This window comes from Pecten maximus, chromosome 9, assembly GCF_902652985.1.
Source record: "Pecten maximus chromosome 9, xPecMax1.1, whole genome shotgun sequence".
Taxonomy (NCBI): domain Eukaryota; kingdom Metazoa; phylum Mollusca; class Bivalvia; order Pectinida; family Pectinidae; genus Pecten; species Pecten maximus.
Window position 1 is genome coordinate 15,740,081 of NC_047023.1, and position 24,334 is coordinate 15,764,414.

General features: G+C 37.0%; 1 protein-coding gene and 1 non-coding gene across 2 annotated transcripts in view; both read right to left on the minus strand.

Annotated features, from left to right (window-relative positions):
* Window positions 1-16,255, minus strand: part of LOC117334541 (ADAMTS-like protein 1) — a 44,630-nt gene extending 28,375 nt beyond the window's left edge. Inside the window, exon 1 of the mRNA XM_033894220.1 lies at window positions 15,693-16,255. Coding sequence (XP_033750111.1) covers window positions 15,693-15,731 — 39 coding nt within the window. The 5' untranslated portion in view covers window positions 15,732-16,255. The remainder of the gene's footprint in view (window positions 1-15,692) is intronic.
* A 4,311-nt stretch (window positions 16,256-20,566) lies between these two features.
* Window positions 20,567-20,650, minus strand: Trnal-cag. The gene has a single exon. It is a non-coding gene; the product is annotated as a tRNA-Leu (tRNA).
* Between the last annotated feature and the right edge of the window lie 3,684 nt (window positions 20,651-24,334).

Sequence of the window (24,334 nt, forward strand, 5' to 3'; positions counted from 1 at the left end):
TCTGTTGTTGGAGTGAGATTTAGAAGATAATTGAATGGAAGATGGATGACCCATCCTGTTCCTGTCCAGAGACACATGTGTTATATATATATATATATATATATCATAGTAACACAATTGACGACGGAAGACAACTTTATGACTCGTGGCCTGACCGGACCTCGAACTCACGATCTACGGCACCCAATCGCCTAGCCAGAAATACCCGCAGCTTATACCACTGCACCACATCGGCGTTATATATACATCTTGTATATAGTTCATCTTTATAATTAAACCCAGAGAATATGTACGAATGAATAAAACAATTCTGCTTCTTAAGAAGTATTCCAGTAAATATGATGCTATATAAAGGACCCGTTAGCCATACTAAGCCATAACAATCAGAAAAGGTATACAGCGTCCGTGATACTTTCACCCAGTGCACGCAATGTTGGTCCAATGTATTGATGATAACATGAAATAACATAATTGCTGTTTTATATTATATATTCCGTATTTTCTATTTTATTCTTCCGGAAAACTGCTATGCAAAACATTATGTTCATTATGAAAAACTTCGTTTCTGAAGCGTTAAAGGAAACTAGTATATATATTGTATAATACTTAGAGATTAGGTTTTGCATTTCATGAACTCAAATCTTGCTGCATAACTGGAAAAGGTTTCTCTACCATCTTACAGTAGTCTGGTGGGTGGCACATTGGTAACAAACTCGCCCTTCACCTAGGTATACCATTGGGATGACCTGCGCGACCACATGGGTTTTCTGATCGTATGGTGAACATTTTACGTTGAAATCGAAACGAACTTTAGTTAATTAGAAAAGCTTTCTAAATGATAAATTCTCTTACTTAAATTTTATCGAAGATTTTGTGTAAGCTTTCTAGAAGTCCGTTTATTTCGATTTCGGATCATGAGAAAAGGAGAAAAAATCAAACTTTAAGATGTCATTAACTTTTGAGCCGTCAACATCAACTACAAAACAAGAGGCCCATGGGCCTTAACGGTCACCTGAGATTTGAATTATTTCAGTTTATTTAATTGACCCTTTTTGCCCCCCCCCCCCCCCCCCCCCCCCCCCTATCAGCCCCTAGGGTCAGTCAGGGCCAACATATGCATATTAAAAAATGTGATTTACCTATATAAACTATAGTAACACAATGGTGACAATGTTTACAAAATTAGAATGAATTCCAATAGAAATAAAAGTCAAAAATGTTATTTCCCTATATAAACTTTAGTAAAGTTTAGCCCCACCCCAGGGGCAAACTTGAGACCCCAGGGTCCTGAAATTCACAATTTTGGTAAAGAACCTTCAAACCAAGCCATCTATGAAGTGTATTTGATTCCAGCATATCTGAGAGTAGAGAAGAAGATTTTTGAAGTTTTAGTCAATTTGGCCCTTTTTAGCCCCGCCCATCAGCCCCTGGGGGTCAGTCAGGGCCAACATGTGCATGCCATCAAACTGTCATCCCATGCTGACAATGTTTACAAAATTAGAATGAATCCCAATAGAAATAAAATAAATTAAAGTCAAAAATGTGATTTCCCTATATAAACTATAGTAAAGTATAGCCCCTCCCCAGGGGCAAACTTGAGACCCCTGGGTCATGAAATTTACAATTTTGGTAAAGCACCTTAAGACCCTTCCATCTATGAAGAGTGTTTGATTCCAGCATATCTGAGAGTAGAGAAGAAGATTTTTGAAGTTTTAGTCAATTTGGCCCTTTTTAGCCCCGCCCATCAGCCCCTTGGGGTCAGTCAGGGCCAACATGTGCATGCCATCAAACTGTCATCTCATGCTGACAATGTTTACAAAATTAGAATGAATTCCAATAGAAATAAAATAAATTAAAGTCAAAAATGTGATTTCCCTATATAAACTATAGTAAAGTTTAGCCCCTCCCCAGGGGCCAAACGTGAAACCCCTGGGTCATGAAATTTACAATTTTGGTAAAGCACCTTAAGACCCTTCCATCTATGAAGAGTGTTTGATTCCAGCATATCTGGGAGTAGAGAAGAAGATTTTTGAAGTTTTAGTCAATTTGGCCCTTTTTAGCCCCGCCCATCAGCCCCTTGGGGTCAGTCAGGGCCAATATGTGCATGCCATCAAACTGTCATCTCATGCTGACAATGTTTACAAAATTAGAATGAATTCCAATAGAAATAAAATAAATTAAAGTCAAAAATGTAATTTCCCTATATAAACTATAGTAAAGTTTAGCCCCTCCCCAGGGGCAAACGTGAAACACCTGGGTCATGAAATTTACAATTTTGGTAAAGCACCTTAAGACCCTTCCATCTATGAAGAGTGTTTGATTCCAGCATATCTGAGAGTAGAGAAGAAGATTTTTGAAGTTTTAGTCAATTTGACCCTTTTTGGCCCCGCCCCTCAGGCCCCTGGGGGGTGGGGACCATATAATTTACAATTTTGGTTGACCTTTAGCTATAGAAGCTTCCTGCAAAATTTCATAGAATTTGGTTTGTGGGTTTTGGAGAAGAAGTTGAAAATGTGAATTGTTTACGGACGCACGACGGACGACGGACGACGCACGACGGACGACGGACGACGCACGACGACGGACAAAAGGGGATTAGAATAGGTCACTTGAGACTTTGTCTCAGGTGACCTAATAAGCATCAGTCGTGCTGTAGATTGTGGCCATACCCTCTGACCAATCAGTCTCAAACGAAATATATGATGTTATGTATATCATACCTAATCGTGTCAATACAATGTTGATCTTGATATCAAATAGTCGTCAAAAATTCTACCTGTGTGTAGTCTTTGTGAAAATACAGAACGGCAATATTACAGCGGCCGAACTAGTTGTATGGCTTCAACATTAAGTATGTACAAAAAAAGTCTTCGCAAAGCAGCTCATAGCTTTGTAATCATAATTTAAAAATTTGAATTAGCAATCATAATGAAAACAAATCTTGTGAATGGATTTTGTTCATTATATTGTTTTCTTTTTAGTAGTAACGACGTGTATTCGTGATATTTGAAGTATCGTTAAACTTTAATTTTATAGACAGATGAGCATAACATTTTTTTATTCAACTTAAAGTTGACAACGCTTAAATTTTGGGGTCAAAGAAGTCTTGATCAATTATGTGCGTCAACTTCAATAGATCTTTACATACTTCCGGTCGATACGTGATGTGAAAGTAAGTATTTCAACATAAATTTGTTTCCCTTTGATACCGGTAATTTTTACACGCTCTGTTAGCCATGTCGTCTTATGATGTTTTATCAGAACTTTACAACGGGAACATTGAATACTGTATTGACAGGCGATTTGTCTTAATTACCCGTGGCTTATGGAGGGGTTTTCAGACAAGCTTACCTATGTTTTTATTGTAAAATGTCGCATACATGGAAAATACTTTTAACAATAAGCATCCGCATTCTGGTATTCAGATTAACCAACATCGCACTGTAACATTACCATTGAAGTAATTTTTAAGTAAGAACAGAAAAAAAAAAAAAAAATACATATGTACTCAATGCCAGTGTTTTATAGGGTTAATAATTAAATTGTCTGTAACATAAATTATAAATGCATGACTAATATCTAAAATACTACAACCACCAATGATCCCGGCACTAGAAATGAGAAAACAGTCATCAATGATCCCCGGCACTAGAAATGATAAACAACCACCAATGATCCCCGGCACTAGAAATGAGAAAACAACCACCAATGATCCCGGCACTAGAAATGATAAAACAGTCATCAATGATCCCCGGCACTAGAAATGATAAACAACCACCAATGATCCCCGGCACTAGAAATGAGAAAACAACCACCAATGATCCCGGCACTAGAAATGATAAACAACCATCAATGATCCCGGCACTAGAAATGAGAAAACAACCACCAATGATCCCGGCACTAGAAATGATAAACAACCATCAATGATCCCGGCACTAGAAATGATAAACAACCACCAATGATCCCGGCACTAGAAATGATAAACAACCATCAATGATCCCGTCACTAGAAATGATAAACAACCACCAATGATCCCGGCACTAGAAATGATAAACAACCACCAATGATCCCGGCACTAGAAATGATAAACAACCATCAATGATCCCGGCACTAGAAATGAGAAAACAACCACCAATGATCCCGGCACTAGAAATGATAAACAACCATCAATGATCCCGTCACTAGAAATGATAAACAACCATCAATGATCCCGGCACTAGAAATGAGAAAACAACCACCAATGATCCCGGCACTAGAAATGAGAAAACAGCCACCAATGATCCCGGCACTAGAAATGAGAAAACAGCCACCAATGATCCCGGCACTAGAAATGATAAACAACCACCAATGATCCCGGCACTAGAAATGATAAACAACCACCAATGATCCCGGCACTAGAAATGAGAAAACAACCACCAATGATCCCCGGCACTAGAAATGATAAACAACCACCAATGATCCCGGCACTAGAAATGATAAACAACCACCAATGATCCCCGGCACTAGAAATGATAAACAACCACCAATGATCCCGGCACTAGAAATGAGAAACAACCACCAATGATCCCGGCACTAGAAATGAGAAAACAACCACCAATGATCCCGGCACTAGAAATGAGAAAACAGTCATCAATGATCCCGGCACTAGAAATGATAAACAACCATCAATGATCCCCGGCACTAGAAATGAGAAAACAGCCACCAATGATCCCGGCACTAGAAATGAGAAAACAGCCACCAATGATCCCGGCACTAGAAATGATAAACAACCACCAATGATCCCGGCACTAGAAATGATAAACAACCATCAATGATCCCGGCACTAGAAATGAGAAAACAGCCACCAATGATCCCGGCACTAGAAATGAGAAAACAGTCACCAATGATCCCGGCACTAGAAATGATAAACAACCATCAATGATCCCCGGCACTAGAAATGAGAAAACAGTCACCAATGATCCCGGCACTAGAAATGATAAACAACCACCAATGATCCCGGCACTAGAAATGATAAACAACCACCAATGATCCCGGCACTAGAAATGATAAACAACCACCAATGATCCCGTCACTAGAAATGATAAACAACCACCAATGATCCCGGCACTAGAAATGATAAACAACCACCAATGATCCCGGCACTAGAAATGAGAAAACAGTCATCAATGATCCCGGCACTAGAAATGATAAACAACCATCAATGATCCCCGGCACTAGAAATGATAAACAACCACCAATGATCCCGGCACTAGAAATGATAAACAACCATCAATGATCCCGGCACTAGAAATGATAAACAACCACCAATGATCCCGGCACTAGAAATGATAAACAACCATCAATGATCCCGGCACTAGAAATGAGAAAACAGTCATCAATGATCCCGGCACTAGAAATGATAAACAACCATCAATGATCCCGGCACTAGAAATGATAAACAACCACCAATGATCCCAGCACTAGAAAAGAGAAAACAACCACCAATGATCCCGGCACTAGAAATGATAAACAACCACCAATGATCCCGGCACTAGAAATGATAAACAACCACCAATGATCCCGGCACTAGAAATGATAAACAACCATCAATGATCCCGGCACTAGAAATGAGAAAACAACCACCAATGATCCCGGCACTAGAAATGATAAACAACCATCAATGATCCCGGCACTAGAAATGAGAAAACAACCACCAATGATCCCGGCACTAGAAATGATAAACAACCATCAATGATCCCCGGCACTAGAAATGATAAACAACCACCAATGATCCCGGCACTAGAAATGATAAACAACCACCAATGATCCCGGCACTAGAAATGATAAACAACCATCAAAGATCCCGGCACTAGAAATGAGAAAACAGTCATCAATGATCCCGGCACTAGAAATGATAAACAACCACCAATGATCCCGGCACTAGAAATGATAAACAACCATCAATGATCCCGGCACTAGAAATGAGAAAACAGCCACCAATGATCCCGTCACTAGAAATGAGAAAACAGTCATCAATGATCCCGGCACTAGAAATGATAAACAACCACCAATGATCCCGGCACTAGAAATGAGAAAACAACCACCAATGATCCCGGCACTAGAAATGATAAACAACCATCAATGATCCCGGCACTAGAAATGAGAAAACAGTCATCAATGATCCCGGCACTAGAAATGATAAACAACCACCAATGAACCCGGCACTAGAAATGATAAACAACCATCAATGATCCCGGCACTAGAAATGAGAAAACAACCACCAATGATCCCGGCACTAGAAATGATAAACAACCATCAATGATCCCGTCACTAGAAATGATAAACAACCATCAATGATCCCGGCACTAGAAATGAGAAAACAACCACCAATGATCCCGGCACTAGAAATGAGAAAACAACCACCAATGATCCCGGCACTAGAAATGATAAACAACCACCAATGATCCCGGCACTAGAAATGATAAACAACCACCAATGATCCCGGCACTAGAAATGATAAACAACCACCAATGATCCCCGGCACTAGAAATGATAAACAACCATCAATGATCCCGTCACTAGAAATGATAAACAACCACCAATGATCCCGGCACTAGAAATGATAAACAACCACCAATGATCCCGGCACTAGAAATGAGAAAACAGTCATCAATGATCCCGGCACTAGAAATGATAAACAACCACCAATGATCCCGGCACTAGAAATGATAAACAACCACCAATGATCCCGGCACTAGAAATGATAAACAACCACCAATGATCCCGGCACTAGAAATGATAAACAACCACCAATGATCCCGGCACTAGAAATGATAAACAACCACCAATGATCCCCGGCACTAGAAATGAGAAAACAACCACCAATGATCCCGGCACTAGAAATGAGAAAACAGTCATCAATGATCCCGGCACTAGAAATGAGAAAACAACCACCAATGATCCCGGCACTAGAAATGATAAACAACCATCAATGATCCCGTCACTAGAAATGATAAACAACCACCAATGATCCCGGCACTAGAAATGAGAAAACAACCACCAATGATCCCGGCACTAGAAATGAGAAAACAGCCACCAATGATCCCGGCACTAGAAATGATAAACAACCACCAATGATCCCGGCACTAGAAATGAGAAAACAACCACCAATGATCCCGGCACTAGAAATGATAAACAACCACCAATGATCCCGGCACTAGAAATGAGAAAACAACCACCAATGATCCCGGCACTAGAAATGAGAAAACAGTCATCAATGATCCCGGCACTAGAAATGATAAACAACCACCAATGATCCCCGGCACTAGAAATGATAAACAACCACCAATGATCCCCGGCACTAGAAATGATAAACAACCATCAATGATCCCGGCACTAGAAATGAGAAAACAGCCAACAATGGCCCCGGCACTAGAAATGAGAAAACAGTCATCAATGATCCCGGCACTAGAAAAGAGAAAACAGACACAAATAGTTCCGGCAATAGAAAAAAAAAAAAAAAAAAAAACTCTGGCCCCAGCATTGGAAAAGATAATAACCACCCTTGGCCCTAGCACTAGAAATAACTTTATAGCGCAGTGTTTTTGGTACTTGGCGTAAAATATATGTATCAGTCAATCAATGTTAAAAATGAAGTTTATTTGTGTTTTGTATAACCCTCTTCAATTCCATTGTACATGTATGACAAAATTATACATTATATTATTACAGTATTATTATTTAACATACTAAGAATAAAAAAAGTTATTATCGCAACATAAGAACACATCATATATAGGGACATACTTTGACCTAAATCAGGAGAATCTAAATTGTTGACATTCCACATCATGTAATAATTCCTAGGTTACATACTTTCCTTACTCAAGCGTAACATACTGTACAAAATGATTATCACATACGACATCCTTCCTTATTAACGGTATACAAACTTTTGTTTCTTGGCTATAAAACACAAGAAGGATTACTTAGTCAAAGTAACACATCAATTGGATTACTAAGTCAAAGTCACACATCCATTGGATTACTAAGTCAAAGTCACACATCCATTGGATTACTAAGTCAAAGTAACACATCAATTGGATTACTAAGTCAAAGTAACACATCCATTGGATTACTAAGTAAAAGTAACACATCCATTGGATTACTAAGTAAAAGTCACACATTAATTGGATTACTAAGTCAAAGTAACACATTAATTGGATTACTAAGTCAAAGTAACACATCCATTGGATTACTAAGTCAAAGTCACACATCCATTGGACTACTAAGTCAAAGTAACACATCCATTGGATTACTAAGTCACACATCCATTGGATTACTAAGTCAAAGTCACACATCCATTGGATTACTAAGTCAAAGTAACACATCCATTGGATTACTAAGTCACACATCCATTGGATTACTAAGTCAAAGTAACACATTAATTGGATTACTAAGTCAAAGTAACACATACATTGGATTACTAAGTCAAAGTAACATAACCATTGGATTACTAAGTCAAAGTAACACATTAATTGGATTACTATGTCAAAGTCACACATCCATTGGATTACTAAGTCACACATCCATTGGATTACTAAGTCAAAGTCACACATTAATTGGATTACTAAGTCAAAGTAACACATTAATTGGATTACTAAGTCAAAGTAACACATCCATTGGATTACTAAGTCAAAGTCACACATCCATTGGATTACCAAGTCAAAGTAACACATCCATTGGATTACTAAGTCACACATCCATTGGATTACTAAGTCAAAGTAACACATTAATTGGATTACTAAGTCAAAGTCACACATCCATTGGATTACTAAGTCAAAGTCACACATCCATTGGATTACTAAGTCAAAGTCACACATCCATTGGATTACTACGTCACACATCCATTGGATTACTAAGTCAAAGTAACACATCCATTGGATTACTAAGTCAAAGTCACACATCCATTGGATTACTAAGTCAAAGTCACACATCCATTGGATTACTAAGTCAAAGTCACACATCCATTGGATTACTATGTCTCTTTTTACAACAAATACAACTATGTGGCATCTATTAGGTTCGTGTTGTAGAGATATCTATATGTACTAGTTTTTGCTGAATAGTATTAATAATATTACAATATTTAAAAACAGTTTATTATTCCACCTTAGGGAGATACCTTATACAGGCATTAGCCTCTTTTCCAATACCCATTAATTTGTTTTCAATATAATCTTTGTGAAATAAAATAAAATAATTCCAATTGTCATATTGAATATATCAGATTTACACTCATGTTTACTGTCCAAAGCACGACCTCTGGAATTAACTATCTCTCCATATGTACATGGTCTTTTTCTGTCTTACATCATTCCTATGTCTCCCTTACATACATATGTGTTGTTAAGGTTGAGTGTAAACATATAATGTGAGATAAGAAATTGGTTTGAAAGACATATGATACATGTGTACATATATCCATATCTTGTGTAATTATTTGGTTGGGAAAAGATTTTATCTTGATATTGACTGAAATGGAATAATTACGTGTTCTGTTAAGACATAAATCTTCGGTACCGGATGTGAGCCAACACCCAGATAAACCGGATGTTGTTGACGGGACTCCGACCAATTTGTTGTCAATTGAGTCTGATATCTTCACCGATACTATCTGGTGTTGTATGTATTCTTCCGCCGAACCACTTGACCCCCTCTACAACTGTGGGTCTACGCGATAATTATCTACCTGCAAATATGCACATTCAGATGTATGAATCTGTTTTCGAAATGTATGCATTGACAAACTGATGCAGTCTTTCACGCTTACTGCATACACTGTGCTGTCTGTGATAGTTCATACCCTGAGTTATATATTTCATAGCCGTCTATATAATATAAGACAAGTGCGCGATCGCATCATAAACATAACTGTACACACGAGGCTTATCTTGTTAACGAAAGAGAACCCCAGACTCAACAGAATTAACTGATGCCTGGGGATTAGTTAGTAAAGCGGTTGTAAGCGAGAGCGTAAGTAATCGTCCTTATAACGATATGTATATCGCTGATGGTTAACAAAACGGTCAAAAAGAGTTCGACATTAGACAATCCGCAGCGCCCTGTCCTAGGGAGCCATCTGGCCCTGTGGACATACCGGATGGTGGGGCATTTCTCACATGACCGTTACAGGAGACGTTAGTACTAGTACACCAAACCAACCAACCAACCAACCAACCAAAAGTGATACTTTATTTTGTTTATAAATGAAAAATGTTTAATTAATGTTTAAACATATTTTTCTGATTTACAATGTTGCTTACTTTCAACGTATTTGATCAAGTTGATTATTTATGCTATACAATATGCTAAAAAAACTTTGACTTAAATCTGAGGTCATGCGGGTTAAATCATGCGACATTCTATGGTAGCAAACTATGCACTGATCTCTTTAATATTCGAATTACATTAGATCCCTTAATTATCTACACAAGGGTACTTAGTGACCCGTATGTTACCTCCAATTCTGACATAAAGGTGACTTTACCTACACGAAAAACGCTTTACATACTTTTACATCTGATCCGTAAGATACAGAACAATGCGAACACAGCAATACAACACGACTATTTACAGTGTTTATATCCACGGAGGATTCTTGCCAAGATAAATGGATATAATTGTGACGCGACAATGGCAGATATCACGTTTAAGACGATATACAGTACGTATGACCCGAGAGACCCAAGCTTAAACCGATACATACCCTGGAATAATTGGGTTTCATCGGAACCCTATTCCCCAAATCAGTCCAACCCTTATTTTTGAAGGGGGATATATAGGAGCCCTTTAAGGGAGTAATTCGATATTTAGGTCAAGCCCTTAGCTCGTAAAGTATGGCAGTTATAGTGTTAAGATTGAGTATTATCATATATTATATGCTGTGGACCAATATAAGGGGCTTTATGTACAAATGCAGGAATCCTAAGTGGTATGGGGTGACAGAGATCAGAGGTGAAAGCGATCCAATGTTCAAAGATTGAAACCTAAATCCTGTGCCCCGTCACCTCAAATAGGGTTTTAAGACAGAAGTCGATATGTCTGTAATACTATGATAAACACAGGTTTAAAGGTGGCGGCGATCTAACAAGATCTACGACAGGTGTCGTTCGGAACGCCTCAGAATAAGTCAATAATGTCATGTGACCTTCACTGAGGCGATCCGGAATCGACAGGTGCGTCCAATAGAATGATAACACTGTTTATAACAGCGATAGACACTTAATTCGAGGACACTCAACACACCTGTGGACAAGGACTTCGTGTAGGTTAAGTTGAAAGTTTCCCACAGAATTTATGAACTGCTATTTCCCCTTCACCCCATTAAACGTCTCCTCTTTTATATAGTGAAACGTCGAACGGGAAGAGGTTCCCATCGATTTTTCAGGCTAATTTGATATGTTGGCCACGAACTTCATCAATTCTAAACGGAACGAAATTATTCCTACAAAAAAAGTATTGATAACTTGATAATGTCATAATTTTTTTACCTTCCAGATGCGAAAGCAAAAACTGTTTAAATAACCTGAACTTATCATCATGTTTCGGTGCAATGGGGATAAAAGGTCATCCCCATCACTCTGTTTTTCTGTACACTGATACGCCAGGCGATAGCTTTACTTTCCCCTTTTGTATCACCTTTTGTATCACCTGTTGTATCACCCATTTCCTTGAAAGGATATATCCTCACTATTTTTGGATACTTATCAAACAAACATAATGATTTTTTCAAGAAAAAAAAGCAGCATTATTTCTTCCACGATAAAAAGGAAAACACAATGGTTTAACCAGGGGGAAAAACGCAACATTTGTTCTGAATTTGCTGATTGCGTTGAAAATTTAAGCCGGAGTAAATATCGACGGATGTATGTCAGTGTCACGTTCTTTATGTGATTTCCTATCTACCACCCAAGTAGACTTTTTTGTAATGTGTCCCCTTTTAATAGGACATGGGTTTCATACTTTTTTTCATCTCCTTCTGGGTCTTAATTAAAGGGACTGGTGTTTTGATAACAGCTAAGTCGTCCTTGGCCATGGCCAAGTATCACACGTGAAGTGTGAACCTTCTCACAGCTGCCTTCTAATATACCGGCATAGGGGAGTGAAGATCAAAAACAAAACAAACAGCCTGCCTGTCACTAAAAAGGGACCGAGATCAATTGGAACGCTTATCGTCTAAAATTCCATCAAATTAAGAGAAGGAGCGAAAGTAGGCGTGATAATATTTATAAAATGTCGATACCTAGCACTTTTTTAATCGATCGCAGCCGCTGTGATTTTAACGCCATGATTATATTATTTCTAAGTTCAATGGTAACAGAACTATATGCGATATTGACTGGACGAACATAACAGCTCAATTATAAGAATAAAGAAAACGAAGTGCCTTGGAAAGCATGTATAGCACGTAAAAAGCAGTCCATTCAAGAGCACTACTGATTTTGATCACAAAATACATAAATCTTGTGTGTAACAAACATTTTCATTGGCTTAGACATGTATGTTGTCAGTCCGTAACGTAAGAAAATACCGTCCATGTATGTAACATCGCTTTTGATTAGCTGATACAGCGGTGGTATAGTTTCTAAGACAAAAGAGCCCGCTAATAGACTTTTACATCATATACAGTAGATTAAATCATTAGGAGTATTTATTGGTGTTCAATTGTTTTTTTATGATATGGTCCCATTCTATAAAACTATATCAAAGTTAATCCTTCAATATACTTAGAATGTACAGTTATCATATAAACAAGTTACCATACAAGTTTATGTAAATTCAATTATCAATTAAAGAAAGCCATATATACATGACGAATCATCTGTGATTTGGCTGACGAAAATGAGAAATAGATTTCTCGACAGAACAACGTTTAACATCCTTCGAGAAAACAAGCATCTTCGTGTAATTGGTAGTAGAGTAATAATACTCCTAAAGGCGATTAAAACATAAGATAACCATAAACGAATACCTTTAAGGAATAATTTAATGACGCAGGTAAACCATCTAAAACAATATGTCTATCAAAAGAGAGAAACTCTGTACGGGAAGGTGTCACCTTTTTCGGAGGGATATGCGAGTATACAATGCATGCTAGAACATCAACAGAAATATTTCCCCATTAAAATGTTTTAAAAGATCCTCTTTCCGACAAATAAACAAAACAAAGACCGTTTAGATACGCAGAAGAAATTTGATCGTACTTAATACAGAATAAGTCACTGTTCTTAAAACGGGGTTTGCTAGTTTTGATGGTTCTGTTATCGATGTAGATAATCATAGGGGGTGGATAACAACATCGGGGCATGCACTTTACAGAACTAGGGGACTCGATCTAATTTCGAACTCCTGAAGCTGTTTTAACCTTTTCTGCCTGTGGGCGGGTCTGGATTTCTTTTAAGAACAATCCCTTTTATACTGCAGCTAAATGACATCTTTAAACCTCATACAAAATACGGAATTTAATAGTTTGTTTTACAAACGCTTTGCATAATAACTGTACAGGACAAAAGGGATTTGTCCGTCGGGTATCTGTAAAGGACGAGACGGGTGGAATGGTTACATAACTCCGAGGGGTACGTAACCAACAGTTGGGTATGTCAAGTATCGTGTTAAACTGTCAACGGGTACTCAGGCCTTTCATATTGTAAAAATATTGTGATAATAGAAAGTGTGTAGCTATTATGATATAAGGGTTTCAGGAGACGACACGAAAATACCAACTGTGAACGAAATAGTAAATCGAACTTGAATAGTACGAAGAGGGTATTTCTACATTTATAGGTTAACTTACCATCGTTATAAAACGTAACAAGGGTTGATGATATCTGTTTGTAGTGTCGAAGTTAAATGATTTCAATATTTCAGGTCATGAGTACACGATAATATATACACCGTTTCCTTTCAATAAGCCTAATAGTATCACAATTAACTATGCACCTGTTCTCACACCAAAGTCGGAACATTATATATCATTCCGCCCGTAAAAGGCTACGTTTCCGGCGGATGTAATAAATAAAATAACGTGCAATCAATTAGAAAGTGTCAATAACTATACACAGACACATCTTACTACTGCTATACAAAACTATGGATTCATAATCAGTTATCAACAGAATGCAGCTTAAATGCTCGCTGTATTACATTCGAGGTTGTAAAAATACGTGCGAGTGTTCTGTTAATATAGATATCGCTATGTGTTCTACCATTATACGTATGTGATGGTAAAATTAAAATGGATATTGCTAGTTACCTAATTGTTACCTAAATAAAACAGGGTGTATATTAACATTGTATCTGAGTTCAAAATTTAATGTGAGTGAGTAAACTTGTGATTTATCACTCTTAACACAAAGGACACGGCAATGGATGGTCATAGATAAACTGCTGTCACACAGCACCTATGACACCACGTAGCCTGCAAGTGCGTCTTAATTTAATTGCCCAATTAGGTTTGGAATTCGTGGGTTGAGATGTGTGATGTCCACCGACCGACGAGTCTAGATTATCTACACTTGGTATGTTTAGGAGAATAAAATCTTGTCGTTGTCCATGTATTGTTCAGATACGAGGGAAAGGGTACGTCGCAGATGTGTGAGCGTTTCGCCGTCGCATGTGTGATTAAACGCGATATCTGTGGGGCTATTCTAATGGTTTGGGGGGCATCTTCCACGGAGTTTAAATGTCCTTAGTGTTTCTGGACCTAAACTTCCATGCCGTTACATACAGAGACCATGGATCCTCCAACCACTTGCCCTCCCACTTAGACGCCATACCGTCATTTGTAGCAAGAAAATGGACAACCACATGTTCCTCTCTCATGTGATGTGATTCTCTCACCGCAAACAATACCCAGCCTCTAAAATGAGTGACGTCACACAGACTTTCCGTTTTACTTAGCATTAATGGCATTTTTTTTTATAGTTTCATTGGGGTATGAATGTTTTTGCATTACAAAAGTTTGCAAACAATTTTTTTCATACCTTATTGAAAATAAAAAATAATTGACATCAACGCTTATAATTAATTTTTGAAATTGATTTTAAAAATCAAAACATATTTATGTACAATATAACTGATCTTATAAGGAACAATGTTTCACAAATAAACACGCAACGTCAATTGCCATTTGCGGATTAATCTCAACCAATCAGAAAGCCGCATTATGCGTACAGCCAATGGAAAATTAATTATAGTGATATAAAGAGCTTTTTTTTTGTTGATATCAAATTTGATACAGACAGTTTAAACGATCATAAGATATTAGTTGCATAATTTAATCATGCGTTTCAATTTTGACGAGTACATTATACCCGTGATTTGTATTACGATGCTTTAGAAAGTACATACTTATTTGTGCGAGACTGTACCGGTTTTAATTAAAATTTGTTTGTAAAACTGCTAGAGAACTATATCACCGGAGATTTGAGTAAATTCATCTTTAGAATCAACTTCATATTTCGATCTTACTTTTACAAAGGAACTGTATTTGGAAGATAACATGTCCCTGTGGTAATATCAGTTGATATAATTGGTCATACAACTAACATCTAGTCTCTACAGGTGCTATATGTATGTCCGTCGTCATTTAAAACTAGCCAATATACAAATACTATGTAAGCTTGTCACTGCAAATGAATTACAATACCTACTTGTAGCAGGACAAGAATTAGGGCCACAAAATCCATCATAGGTCATATGAACAGCTGGTGACGAAATGCGATGATCAGATCGACGATAATGATATTTGGAGGGAATGTCACGTTATGGTACAAACATGTCTTCTCCGTGTGACACTAAAGCGTTTTGTCAATTTTATTAGCTTCACAAAGGCGTTCCAATTGAAACTACTCCACCAGTAAATAATTAGACTCTGTATTAAATGAAGTATAATTCTTTGCACAGTTCCACTGGGTCTTTGTCACATGAACTAGGTTTTTAACCCACCTACTGTACTCCCATCTATGCAAAATGAAATCAATATCAAACTGATTCTAAATCCTTACAAAGATCAGTGGCTGCATTTGCTTCATTTCGTCTTCTATGACTCCGGTCTCGGGTAACACCAGGTAAACAGACACCTGGCCAGTATATACACTAATCCATTGATAAAAAACCGGGCAGATTTCCGACACACACACGAACACCTGTGTACGTAATACACTGTGGCGTTCAGGTAAAGGGGAAATGTGTCAAACTCCCCAAAGTCACCTCTGACCTCTGATTATCTATGGTAAATGGAATGTCCGGTAAACTTGGCCGGGATAGTACGACAGTCTGTCTCATTTAACATTCACTATAGCGACCAGTTAATTCACAATCATAACTTAAACAAAAATACACACGGAGAACAAATTACGAACGAGAACGGGAGAGAAATGAGTGATCTCCCTTGTCATTAGATGTAACTGGAGCATAAGATGACATGACAATTATTGCCCTAATTACTCTGAGTGGCGATTGTGAGAAGGGGAGGAGGTGAGAGGGGTGGCAGAGGTCGCAAGCTTTGTCACCTATACCTTAATGAGGCCAACTATCCCTAGTCGTGGCAGGCGAGTGTTGAACGGGAAGTACAATGGACATTTGAACAGACCGATAGACTATTTACACAATGATAGAAACTTAACATTCTGTGACAGATGAACAGCTACACGTCCAGGTCTTGACAATGAATGTTTATAAGTAGCGCGTTGTAGGCACAAGGGTTTCATTTTGTTGTTATCAGAAGGGGTTAAGGTGTAGGAGGTTCCGCATAAAACAAAAGTTTGTTCTCAGATTTAGATCCTCCTTTATTGTTCGTGATTATTTGTTTTTATACGAAATGCTTTCACCAAAAAACTAATTTACACACGATGAGAGACTTCAAATACAGCACAAAATACAAAAGAGACTGTGGAGGAAACAGTACACGGGGAAACTCTATCAATAAATCCCAGTTTACCCATGGAACTCTATTAATTAATCCCAGTTTACCCAGAAAACTCTATTAATTAATTCCAGTGTACCCAGGGAAACTCTATTAATTAATTCAAGTGTACCCAGGGAAACTCTATTAATTAATCCCAGTTTACCCATGAAACTCTATATTAATTAATCCCAGTTTACCCATGAAACTCCGTCAATAAATCCCAGTTTACCCATGAAACTCTATAAATGAATCCCAGTTTACCCAGGGAATCTCTATTAATTATCCCAGTTTACCAAGGGAATCTCTATTAATTAATCCCAGATTACTCAGGGAATCTCTATTAATTAATCCCAGTTTACCCAGGGAAACTCTATAAATGAATCCCAGTTTACCCATGAAACTCTATTAATTAATCCCAGTTTACCCAGGGAATCTCTATTAATTAATCCCAGTTTACCCAGGGAATCTCTATTAATTAATCCCAGTTTACCCAGGGAATCTCTATTAATTAATCCCACTTTACCCAGTTTGCAAAAATGATAATACATGTATCACATGTTTATTGTACTTACAATAGGGAATACCAAACAAATTGGGCGGTAATTCCGATTCTTAGTGCAAACGAGTTTCAGTGTTTTTGTTTATAAAGGAAATTAAGTAAACACGTCATGATATGCATCATACACGAGTTACTAAATTTTCGAAATTTCTTTAAAGTTAATTTGCTACATTACCGCATCTTTAGATGATTCAGATTTACTTTGAATTTTCAAAGCAACATGCCGCATTTAGAAATTGTTTAAATGAAAACATTAAGTCTGAACAGGATAACTTTATTTTTATTGATAAACATGTGTTAGACATAAGGAAATGACGCTGGTGAAGCATGTTGGTTACTAACATCCTTACTCGGAAGTGTTTGTGGAATGATATGTCTCCAATATCTGTGCTGGGAAGTGTTTGTGGAATGATATGTCTCCAATATCTGTGCTGGGAAGTGTTTGTGCTGGGAAGTGTTTGTGGAATGATATGTCTCCAATATCTGTGCTGGGAAGTGTTTGTGCTGGGAAGTGTTCGCTGACTATATAGGTAGTACCTTACTCTAATAACCAGTATATGGAGTAATTGAATATAAGTACAAATGTATCAGATGTCTTTGTGGGCCTCCCTCGCCCAAATTAAGATTATTGTATCAAGTTTCATTGAAAACACCCCATTGCCGTCCATATCTACTTTATTCTCTGGCTGAAGTATTGTAATGACCCTGTCCCGATAAACTATTAATCTCGACCGTTCGACAAAACACTTCCAGTGAAAAGCAAACAGTTTCTATACTATTACAAACAGCTTCTGTGCGCAGCTATAGGTCGGCTATTAATATCACATTGTTTACCGAGGGGTCGCTGAAACATTCCCGTATTAATAAAGGTTTTCAGATTCATTAAAGTGACACATGTCATGTGTAAGGAAGGTCAATTTCAATCTTATAAAAGTGCATTTGTATAGAATTACGATAAAGAGAAAATGAAGTGGTATTATGACTAAAATTCATTCAAGTTTTTCCCATTCATAACAGCAATATGAAATATAACACATATCCGGTATTTCTAAGTGAAATATACCAACAGCAACCGCCATGTCGATACGCTTCAATATGATATACATGTAGTATGTAGTTATTATGTTGTCACATGCTGCAGAATTAAGGCTAATACTATTTAACTAGTTTAATTGTCAAGACAGCGCAAATCTAAAAGACTTCGCTATGACATCGTAACATCTTTCAAGACATAAATATCTTAAGCTAATTCACATGGCACGATGGACTTGATTTAATCAGGAAGAGTTTGTAGAATATATTCGACAATTTATATCAGAGCTGACGTAACTAAATAACAAAACAGGTATGGTATTTATAGTATGTAGTGACAACATCTATATTTTGTCATTATTCATCACAATACAACTACGACAGGAAATAGAAATCTTTACCTTGTACTGTGATGAATATTTATAATATGTGTACAATTCGCATCCATGTATGTAAATACATTACGATCCAGGCATGCATGATACATGTATAAAATACATCAAAGTGGCAAATGTCAAAAGAGCTTCTTTAACATAGTTATGCTCTCCGAGTATATTGTCTCTTGCACGAATTTATGTTTTTTTTTGTGTGTTTTGTCTGATGTTGTCAATGTTATGTAAAATTTGTATATTACAATGAATGTATGTATATGATACTGATGAGTCGGTAGACTCAAAGTCAATAAAGAACTTGAACTTGAACTTATGTATCACTTGATAGACGACTCCCACTATGATCACGTCAGAATATCGGGCCGACTATCACTGCGCCATTGAAAAGTTCTTTTTGAGAACGCCGATGTGTCGCAGCGGTATACGCTGCGGATATTTCTGGCTAGGCCAATTGGATGCCGTATAGATCGTGAGTTCGAGGCTCGGTCAGGGCACGAGTCATCAAGTTGTCTTCCTCCGTCAGTTGTGTTACTATGTTATAATAGAATACCGATATGTGAACGGAATCTTAATTCTAAATCGCAAAACCATGTGTTCCGGGAGGCTAAGCGTACCTTAATAAAAGTTCTATATTTAGATAACAGAAATTGGTAAAACAATATAATACTCAATGTCGGAAATGAAGACATGTTGTTATTACGTCATTACAGGTATTTACAGGTATTTTTGTGAACCAGTCTTGAGTGTATTTGCCAAACGCCGAACGTCTATCTAGAGAGCCAGGGTGGGACCACATTAAGGTTTTATCGGCTTCCGGGAAAGAGTGTAGACCTGTAAGCATTTAATACTGTTACATAATTAACATTCATGATTTTACACTTTGAATTGAGTTTTTTGACGGACTAAATAACATAATAATTTCTTAGATAAACAGTGACAATGGCCGTCGGCAGTTCCGTAGTAACAAAGTGTTACTGTTTGTCGAACATAATCTCATTCTTAGCTAATATTTTTTTTTTACGAAGCGGGGATTTAAAACAAGGCCAAACAGCAGAGCTACTCTCGTCACAGATTACATCCATTAACTGCCTGATTAACGACCGAACTCACACTTTATCAACGATCGTGTGACTTTGTTAAACACTGTTTGAAAAATAGTCTATGCGACACTTTTAACCCAAAAGATTAAATACGGGAAATGTAGGTTTTCCTGTATGTACAGTGTGTCATCGTGGTTATAACACCATTAGGTAAATATTCCCTAGCCTTTCGTCTATACTGTCCTCAAACCATGCGGTCTTAATTACACTGATGTATGTTTCAGCTACGCATCGAGTTGATTCATCACTTAAATATGTCACTTTGTGAATGGCATGAACTATGTGAATTTGATTAAAATACATATCATCAGTACACTACCTAATGTATAGATGATCTGTATTATAATCGGATTGTAGAGTATTGATAATGAAGTGGACGTTGGTTTTCGAACAGTTTGCTGTCCTTTTGATACAGGTGTCCATTTTGGGCGTATATGGTTAACATCTAATGTGAGCCAGCATATAATCCTGACTATAAGGAGGTTCTCTTACAATGTCTTAAAAATTAATGAAAAAGAAATAATAAAAATATAAGTGTCAGAAGTGGGATTCGAACCCACGCCTGGAGAACCAGACTGCGACCTGAACGCAGCGCCTTAGACCGCTCGGCCATCCTGACTACGTATTAAAACAGCTGTGTATGGGTAACAGTGTAATATCGATAGCTATCTATTAGATGTAAATGGTTGGTTTTACCTAACATATTCAGAACTCCAAACAATAATAACGATCAAATGCTCTGTTGGCACCATTACTACAGACTTCGGTTCTGCGTCAAGATTTAAGAGCTTTAGAACGTACATTAAATCTGCTTGTTTTGTAGCATAGACGTTTGGTTGTAATACATTTTAATAAATGCGCTAATTATTTCGCACATAATTATCATAAAACGAATTAGCTTTCAGCAAGTGGAATTACCCTTTTGACTCTGTTTCACATTAAGATTTGGAACACGGGGCTGTACTGCGATAACATTGGCAAGAATGTATAATTACAGTTTACATATAAAAACAATGATATGTGAACAGTTCCGAGGTGTCTCCCAATAGATAATCTGTACAACATATTGTATATTGATGTTCAATGGCAAGTTTCATATAATTTGCCATTAATCGTTACGGTATCATTATAAGATGCAATTTTGGCACAGGAATTGAAATCGTGTTGACTTCTAATTACGAAATAGAGTTTACATACATGTAGCATCCAATGGGATGGAGTTATAAACACCTACCATATGTCGGTGTTAATTCTGGACGAAAGTATCAGCCGACGCCTTCCGGCATTGATGTTACAGTTGTATAATTCCGGACTACAGTGTAACTATTGAGACTGTAATGATCGATTATGAGGTTACCTTTATCATAAAACTGGCAGTGAAATACATAGCGTTTGTTGCGGGGTGACAGTAATCGTTTTGATACTGAAGGTAAAACATACATTTTTTTTCGTTACATTTGTTTGAAAAATCTTATATTTCTATTGACAATATCTAGTATATTATATATATATATATGTTACACTTTTTAGAGCACATTTTTTTTAGAGTGGACTTATACTGTAACTGTAATCATTATATGAATTTAATAAATACTTATACGTACATTGTATTACTATAACCTACATATCTTACTCCAAGGCTTCCCCAAACAATATACGTTATACCATAACCTATATATTTTACTCCAAGGCTTCCTCAAACAATATACGTTATACCATAACCTACATATCTTACTCCAAGGCTTCCCCAAACAATATACGTATTACTATAACCTATATATTTTACTCCAAGGCTTCCCCGAACAATATACGTATTACTATAACCTACATATCTTACTCCAAGGCTTCCCTAAACAGTATACATGTACGTTATCCTATAACCTACATATTTGACTCCAAGGCTTCCCCAAACAATATACGTTATCCTATAACCTACATATTTGACTCCAAGGCTTCCCCGAACAATATACGTTATACTATAACCTACATATTTTACTCCCAGGCTTCCCCAAACAATATACGTATTATTATAACCTACATATTTTACTCCAAGGCTTCCCCAAACAATATACGTATTACTATAACCTACATATTTGACTCCAAGGCTTCCCCCAACAATATACGTTATACTATAACCTACATATTTTACTCCAAGGCTTCCCCAAACAATATACGTTATACTATAACCTACATATTTTACTCCAAGGCTTCCCCAAACAATATACGTATTACTATAACCTACATATTTTACTCCAAGGCTTCCCCAAACAATATACGTTATACTATAACCTACATATTTTACTCCAAGGCTTCCCCAAACAATATACGTTATACTATAACCTACATATTTGACTCCAAGGCTTCCCCAAACAATATACGTATTACTATAATCTACATATTTTACTCCAAGGCTTCCCCAAACAATATACGTATTACTATAACCTACATATCTTACTCCAAGGCTTCCACAAACAATATACGTATTACTATAACCTACATATCTTACTCCAAGGCTTCCCTAAACAATATACGTATTACTATAACCTACATATTTTACTCCAAGGCTTCCCTAAACAATACACATGTACGTTATCCTATAACCTACATATTTTACTCCAAGGCTTCCCCGAACAATATATGACATCATTTTATAAGATGACGTTTAAAAGTCAACAAGAGTTTTCCACAGATGGGTGTCATTTAAAACAGAATGAATCACGCCGGGCTGGGACATTATTAAGTGGCTATTCTGGTAATAAACATGTTTTAACGGCAAATGTAAAAATATAAAATATGGAGCGCTGTTAGGTGGACGAGTTTGTTGTGCTATCCTGGTGTGACCCCGCGTGGTTTATCTGTGTTTATCTGACCGCAGACTCTAGTCGCCAGCATGGCTATATCTGAGGTCAGTCCGGCTATTTATTTATCCTGGTTTACTTGAGATTAGATTATGGGTCATTATATTCAGGCGTCAAATACTCTCGCCGATAATAGTCGTCTTAATGTTAACGAGAGATGTGGCGACACTTTAAAATCCGATATACACGAGGCCAACAAATTAATTCAATTTAAATCATTGTCATTTTACGATGAGACATATACACCAATTTGTTCCATTGCAATTGCTTCCGTACCGTTTAGTTGACATCTGAGATTTATATACAAAAGACCCGCTAATCCATGAAAACAGTTTAACTCCGGGTCAAGGGAGATAATTGGACAAATGGATCCTTTATATTTGTCTCTGTCTGCCGCTTTAATGACAAGGGAGCGACAGTCGTGTTCACCACAAAGTAAGAATGGCAGGCTTGATTGAAGTTAGGCTATACGCTTAATTAGACGAGGTATTTTATGTATGTGATGATGAAAATGATTAGAACCATTTATCCTAATTACCTATTCAACCCTTTGTTTTTTGTATCGTTCTTTCATTGAATTGTTTTATGATTTCATTGCTTAAATATAGTCTGTGATCGTTATGAAGGGGAATGCCATTGAAATGAAACCTGAAATTATGAGTAAATTTTCACAAAGACGTCGACAATCTACAGTAATATGTTCCATGAATTAGTCTAACTAAACACATTTATTTGAAGTTATACTAGTTAGTAAAACATCGTGATAAAGGGTACATAAGACAATGGTATGTATTTAATAACATCTGTTAAACTTTCAGGTTTATTCTATCTCTCTATAAAACATAGATAATACGTTTATTCTTGTTTTAACTGAATGTGAATCTCAAAACATCTTTCCCTGATCTTAAAATTATTTCAAATTAGAAATCGGCCTGTGTCAGTAAATATAATTAATAGTTTACAGATAGCATGAACATATCACTATGAAATTTTAACTTAATTAAAATGTATTTTGTCCTCGTTTAATCCATTTCGAGTTAAGATGCCATTATTATGTATTCTTTTTTTATTTTAGTTTATCATTGCGAACCACAGCAATATAATGTGCAACATAAATATCTCAGAGTTATTTGTAATTCAAAATTTCGAACTGAGATGATATGAAAACAATATCGGGAATAGAGATGTTTCGTAAAAACGTATAAAAGAGAAAAAGTGCACAAACGCACGCGGGATCAAACACGTGTAATTCGCCATAAATATTAATAAGCCTATCTTAATAACAGGTTACAGTTTCAACACCTTGTCTCCTTAGAAACGCCAGATGACTTATACTTACGTCAGGAGAGACGGTAACCCCTCCACGCCAAATTGATATTCCCGTAAATTGTACCCTCCCTGCCAAATTACAACTCCCCTTCTTGCTCTTGACTAAAAACTAACAA